At 29.1% G+C, this 7483-nt stretch overlaps 1 protein-coding gene across 3 annotated transcripts in view; it reads right to left on the bottom strand.

Moving 5' to 3' along the window:
- dgo (ankyrin repeat domain containing protein 6 diego) overlaps positions 1-7483 on the bottom strand; it is an 11989-nt gene that overhangs the window by 2616 nt on the left and 1890 nt on the right. For all 3 annotated transcript variants that reach the window (XM_024364367.2, XM_024364366.2, XM_014415467.3), the window contains exons 4-9: positions 5795-5896; positions 5502-5699; positions 2642-2740; positions 2470-2568; positions 2193-2363; positions 934-1089 (exon numbers count right to left, since the gene is read on the bottom strand). In XM_024364367.2, coding sequence (XP_024220135.1) covers positions 934-1089; positions 2193-2363; positions 2470-2568; positions 2642-2740; positions 5502-5699; positions 5795-5896 — 825 coding nt within the window. The remainder of the gene's footprint in view (positions 1-933; positions 1090-2192; positions 2364-2469; positions 2569-2641; positions 2741-5501; positions 5700-5794; positions 5897-7483) is intronic.

Below are 7483 nucleotides of genomic sequence, written 5' to 3'. Positions count from 1 at the left end.
ATCTAACTAGAATCAGGTATATAATATAATAAAATAAAAGAATTAGCATACTTAACACATCAAATCTCCAAAATACAATTTTATTGGTTAAACTTAGATCCTACCAATAAGAGTATCCAGAAAGGATATGTGCTATTTCAAAGTTTCTTTTTGGTTCAAGCCTTCCACAGAAGACCTTCATAGCCACATAGTGGGATTGTCAAAATTCATTCCCCTATAAAATACAAAATAAATATTGATTGACCCAGGGGGGATTCAAACCAACAATATTCCCAACCAAGCATTCTGGAACCCTCGCCCCAACTTGTTCAGCCGCAACCTCAGCATATTTATAAGTTAAGTATATCAAAAAACAAGGATCTATAAAGAAAACAATTTACGGATGCATAATATAAAATAAGTAACCCAAAAATAATACTATCTAAAAAAAAAGAAATCATAATTTTTTCATTGAATTACTAAGAGACACATCAAAATAACTCACTCCTTTATTGTATGATATTTAGACAATATTATTATTGGCAAATGATTTTCCATTAAAGCCCTTTATGTATTTATATTACATATTAATCATGAATGTAATAAAATTATATTACCCACATTGGTAATATAATGTTTTTTTCTTGGTATAGTATATCATATATGTACCTATATAATATATATGTATGGTATTTAATATATTCGACTTTTATATAGTATATACCCCTGTTTTCTGGAGACTTATATATGAAAATATCTAGTTACTTCCCATCTCAAGGATTATACATTATTATGGTGCCTAATTACATAATAAAAAGTTCAGATAAAAATTATAAGGGTCTCTGGAATAAAACCTGTTTCTTTAAATTATAAATTAGTCACACAACTCTGCTATATAATTTTCAATGTGGAATAATTTATATAAATGGAACAATTAACAAAAAAGATATGTACCTTACGAATATTTCCAGCTAAATCCAAATAATACTGTTCCCCTTTACTTAGTGGCTCTCCAGGCAGAGAGTCCAGCTTTGGCTGAGGAAATGCATTTGGATCTGGATAGTAATGGCAGCCATAAGGTGACCAACGGACAGAACTACCACATGCTCTCTAATGCAACAAATAAATTACAAAAATTATAAAAAGATATGTGACATAGACTTGATTAATTCAAATTAAAAAAGTTTTGAACAATCAAAAAAATGATTTTTAAAGAACTATGTAGCATTAGTTTTTTTTAAAATTATATAATAATAAAGAATAACATTACTTAATGATTGCAAGAGCTATCATATCCATATCGATGAATAATGGCATGTCAAAACCTGATAAACCAAAATGGCTGTAATACCACTGTTCATGGTTATTTCAATGGGTTCCAAAGATACTCCTGCATATTTCATTTACTCAGTTCTGAGATAATTCCTAAAAACTCATATTACTCCCTTCACCCCATAATTACTATTGATTACTTCCCTCAAAACTCTCATAAATTTTTAATTTATATTACAATTAAGTTCTTGGAAGTTTCCAGTAATAAAATTATAAAATATGAATTAACTTAAAAGTTTACTGCCAACAACTTATGAAATTGAAGGAAGCAATGGAAGAGAAAAGGCCAGAAATGGTAAACTGCAAAGGAATCATGTTCCACCATGACAATGCGAGGCCTCACACTTCTTTAGCAACACATACAAAATTATTGGAGCTTGGTTATGAAATGATAAGGTATCCCTCACCGCACCTGACCTTGCACCATTGGATTATCATTTATTTTGAGGTTCAAAAACTTGTTAAAAGGTAAAAATTTCAGTAATAATGATTACTACTTCAAATCGTTAGTTTAATTCCTTGCTAATAAGGACCAAAAGTTCTAAGAGTGCAGGATCATGAAGTTACTAGAAAGATGGCAGGTCATCAAACAGAATGGAAGATACTTGACTAATTAAAGTTCATTTTAGGTATCGAAAAATTAAAGTTATATTTCACATTAAAAACCTAAATTACTTTCTTGTCAACCCTAAAGATGAACTTGGTCATGAATGAGTATGAAACAGATGTGTTTGTAATCCAAATTTAAAGGTATTAAAGGTAAAATAGAGGAGCTGATATTAAAATAAATTAATAAAAGCCAACAACCACATTAAATGGAGATTAGTCAGTTAAGAATTCTCGGTAACTATTATAAAATAAAAAATACATGACAAACTAACCGGGTCATGATCTGTCCTTTTGTTTTCTTTACTCCTTTTGTCCGAATCAGAAGTATCACTGGTCTTTTTGTTTTTCTTTTTGCTTCCTTTTTGTGGTTTTATGCTTTGTAAAATAATAATAATCTCGTTTAAATCTTTTCTAGTAGCTATGTCACAGGCAGTTTCGTATTGCTGAAAGATAGAATAATCCTCGTTTAGTCATTCCAAGTTAATAAAGAAACATATAAATCTTATTTTTAAAAACATTATTGCAAACTGTAATTAGTAAAGATTATACCTTATTCCTAATAGATTTATCACAACCCGCTTCAAGAAGTATAGTAGTTAACTTTCTCCTTCCCATGGCAGCAGCAATGTGTAAAGCCGTATCTCCATTCTAATCAACAAAAATTAATTGTAACATTTTGAAAAATAAATTTTTTAAAAAAATGCATAAGAGAATTAAATACCTTGTTTTGATCAGAAACTCTACAATTTGCACTAATTAGAATTCTTGCCACTCCAGCATGGCCATATCTCGCACTTGTATGAAGTGCTGTATCCCCATACTACAGACAATTATACAATATTTAAGATAACACATTTAAAGCTGGAATTGGTGTGATTAGTAACTACTTTAATAACATTAATTAATTAATAAAAATTCAATTAATGGTATAATTAACTATTCTGTAAGTGTAAAATATAACATTAATTCTACTTTAATGACATTAATTGATAAATAAAAATTCAATTAATGGTATAACTAACTATTCTGTAAGTGCAAAACATTACATGCACATGCAAATATAAAAAAAAGATAAATAGTGCACTGAATACTCTTTGATGCTAAGAAGATTGATTCAATTGTAAGGTATTCTCAAAATGAATTCATAAACAATCCCTTACAATCATAATCCACTATCAGCTATCAAAGCATAATATGGCAGTTAATTTGAATAATTAATTATTTAGTTAGTTGTAGAAAAAATTATCTTCCATATTTAAATTAATTTAATTAAATATTACTCATAAATGACGTTTTGGGGCTATCCCCATAATCAAGTACTTTTTCACTGTTGCTTTCTACTTAATCTATTATGTTATTAGAATCTTGTCCTATTAAGTCTAAAAATTTAAGTTCATTGGTGTACAATGTTGTCTCAATTATTAAAATTTGCACTAATATATTTCTCCTTAGAGTTAAACATGCACTTCTTCTTAATTTAAACATAGTGCAAAATTCAATCGAGACATTGTATACTATTGGATTTTAATTGCTGGACTAAATAGAAAGAGTTCCTAATGTAACATAATAAATTAAATAGAAAGCAACAATAAAAGTGTACTAGATGATGAGGCGCTGGCTTCAAATTGTTGCCATTCTGAGTGACATTTAATTGAAAGAATTTAAATATGCAAGATAACACTACAACTAATGAAATAATATTGAAATTCTATCATCACTATTTGAACTTAAATTAAATGTTGATTAATTAATGTTTATAACAAATAAAGTTAATAGATTCTAACAACTTTTAACAAATTTCTAACAAGAATTTTAACTATTTTTTCAAATAACAACCTGGATTAAATGTAACTTACTAAATTATGTTTTACTGATACAAATTGATTTGTTTGAGACAAATTAAATAGAGATTGTTTAAAACTATAAACTATTCCAATAGACCAAATTTCAAGAAAAAATAAAGGAGGTAAAATAGATAATTCAATAGTAAATTTGGCTGAAGTTTCTCCTTTTTCCAGACATTCTTTCATTAACATTCTGGTATACATTACAACATTTATTTGTATAGTTATTATAAATAACAATAAAACACAGAAACACATATTGAACTATCAAAAATTAGAAAATGATGCAAATAAACAATTGTCACAATCAAAGTACAGTAGAACCTCAATATAACAAATTTTTTAAGTCCCCTTAAACTTAGTCATACCATTCATAAAAATATACCTTTTCATATCAAACAGATTATGCAAAGGAATATAGATACAAAAAATTTAAAATCCTCTCAGAAAAAAATAATTAACTTTTGTGTAACAAATTATCCCAATGTTAATTATAATATAGTGAAAAGAATACAGTTGTAGGTATGTTATATATATTTTTTTCACTAAATATAATTCACAGCACATTCTTAATTTACAGTAAGCGCACCATTACCTTTCTGATTGGGTTAAATAAGACTGTAAATAGTCCGATAATTATGTCTATTATTTCTCATACCATCTACATTAATTTTTATATGGTTGAAATCCATACAATTGGTATATGAAATCAACAGAGGTCAACAAATAACTCTGTGAGCCGTAATATAACAAATTTTTATCGATTCAAATCTCAATATAACGAATCTCAACATAACAAATCCCTCAATGCTAGAATTTTTCACAAAACCTGTTGAGTTTGATATACCGAGGTTCCACTGTATCCTAAAACTCATGAATTAGAATTTGTTTAAAAAAATAAAGAAATAAGTTGCAGAAACAACAGAAACACAAGCACAAAATACTACCATGGAATATTCTATTAAAAATTAAACTACCTCACTGACAAAGTTATTATTGAAGTACAATCTAAACCACCACTTTGAAAAGCTTCTGCAGATATTTTGTTAATTTTCCTGAAGTGATGGCACTAGAAAGAAGTAAGAATCACTAAACAATATATTTTTTGTAAATCTCATAATAAATTAATTATGTTAGAAACACACCCACATACATAAAAAATAAAGAAATATTACACAGTTTATTAAATAGTTTCATAAGTTAAATTTCAATTTACTTCTATTTTTTTTATTTTGAATTAAGTTCAGTAGATTAATAGATCAGTTAAAATTAAATGTAAATGTTTCATAGTTCATTATTGGGATTCTGAATGTAGCAACAAGCCGTTAATTCTCTCAGAATTGTTGTATCTAGACCAGTGGTTCCTAACTCAAAGAAGCCTACAGCCCAGTAAGCCAGAAATTGAATCATCCGTGTCCCACATATATACATGGCCACATATGTACTAAATTATCAGTTAAAGTAACAATAAAGCAGTTTTAACAATAGTTGCTCATAAAATATGCATTGCCAAACCCTTCCCAAGGTTCTAGCGGCCTACATTTGGACCACAGACCACCAGTTTTGAACCACTAGACTGTAGATAAAAAAGAAATAATATAACCAATGAAAAAAATTCAACCTATACAAAATAGTGTAAAAGAATGAATAATATACTATGAAAATGTATATTTATAAACTAGAAAATATAGAGATTAAAAGTGAATGAAATATTGTTATAATAAGTTTATATTATACATTATTTTGGATATCAGCATCAGCTCCACCAAGAAGTAATTCCCTGCAGCTTTGATTATGGCCATTTTGGCAACACAAGTGAAGAGGAGCAAAACCGGCACAATTTTTTATATCAGCATTAGCTTTATACTCCACTAAAGCAGATACTGTTTGACTAAATCCATGCCAGCTAGCCTCATGGAGAGAAGTATTCCCGTGCTTTAATTCAAAAACAATAATATCAAAAAAGTAAAAAAAAAAAAAAGAAAAATGCCATATAGCTTAGCTTAATATTCTTGTTTCTCTTAATTTACCAAGTTATCACGCGAATTGACATTTGCACCATGTTTCAAAAGAACTCTGACCACTTCCACGTGTCCTCCAGTTGCAGCAATTTGCAAAGCAGTTCTTCCCACCTAGTAAAAGAGATATACATTTACACTAGTAAATTGTATAAAGTTAAATTTAAAAAAAATTTTTAAAATAACATAAAAACTAAATCCAAAAGGCACAAATCAAACTAAAGTAAGGTTTCCCATTTAATTATCAAATTTCATTATTTGAATGAAAATAAAAAAAAATTGAATCATTTTACAAACCTATCAATAGTAATTTTAGTAAATTATTAATACACTAGTCAAAATAATAAAAAATGTATATGTACTTTATAACCTGTGTTAACACGTCACCAAGCAATAGTCCTTCAGATTATGTTGGTTAGAGAGGAAAAACAAAAAGTCATGAAGAAATAAAGAACTTGTTCATTTAAGAATTCTGTTAACGTTAAAACACAAATTATTTTTCCTAAAAATAACTTGGTTGGCATTGTTAAATTCTTTCTTTATTCTTTAACCAATGGATGTACCACACAGTGTCGAGGCAGCCTTGATCCATTTCTTAAAGCTTTCTCTATCCGTGGCCAGCTTCTTGACTTCACCTGGGGTGTCACCTCTGTTCCTAGCCAGATCTAAAATGAGGTCCTTCCACTTATTCCTCGGTCATCCGGGTCTAATCTATTCTCTAATTCTTTTATTTCTCAAATGATCAAACCTAGTTTCACTGAGAGCTTTCCTCAGGAATTTCATTTACTCTAGTATTTGGCCTTCCATTTTTTCAATACTCGGCCAACTTTCATCTGCATAAGTCAGTGTAGGTATAAAGACTTCTTCATACACCATTACCTTGTTTTTCAACTCCACTTTCCTTTTGATGATAGTAACGTTACAAAGCTGATGGTACACATTTGTTGCTTTTCCTATGCACTCATTTATCCCTGAATTCTACCTCCATTAATTTATGATTTTGACGCCAAGATATTGGTACACACTAACCTGTTCCAGATTCAAGCAATCTATAAAATATTGTCCTGTGTTTGTCGGCCTGGACTGAATGCTCCTTGTTCTTCCTGAAGCTCATATTTCACTATTCTTCTTAATCTTCTTTCAAGTATTCCGGAGTACAACTTCAGAGTAATGGATGATAGGCATATGCCTGCATATGGGCCGATAGTTTTCACACTCTACTGCAGAACTTTTCTTATGGATTGGAATGATGAATTTATTTCCCCAGTCGGTGTGGATCTTTTAGAATGCCTTGTTAAAAATGTTCAGTAACCATCTTTATACTTGGTATCTACCAGATTTCAGCACTGTAAAATTAACAATGATAAAGCTACGTTATTCATACAGTGTTCTTTTCAAGTTTTATTCTATATTCCTCTTAATATTATCATTTATAATTCCAATACTTCAGATTAACCGATCAGGGTCCAAGTCCTAAGAAAGCTGGTTGATATTATAAAATTACTACTGCTACAAACATAAATGTTATAATCCCCTTTATGGCACATTAAACTAACTTAAATTAGAGAGCTAGAAGACGTCTATACGTCTAATGGTTCCTGAGATATATTCTTTCATTAATCAAAAATTTCATCTAAAAACCAACATCTTGTGAATTTATTTTGGGAAATATCATGAAATCTATTATTCCTATAAAGATAA

Source organism: Halyomorpha halys, unplaced genomic scaffold, assembly GCF_000696795.3.
Source record: "Halyomorpha halys isolate HHAL.00 unplaced genomic scaffold, Hhal_1.1 Scaffold100.1, whole genome shotgun sequence".
Taxonomy (NCBI): Eukaryota; Metazoa; Arthropoda; class Insecta; order Hemiptera; family Pentatomidae; genus Halyomorpha; species Halyomorpha halys.
This window is presented reverse-complemented; position numbering and strand designations above follow the sequence as displayed.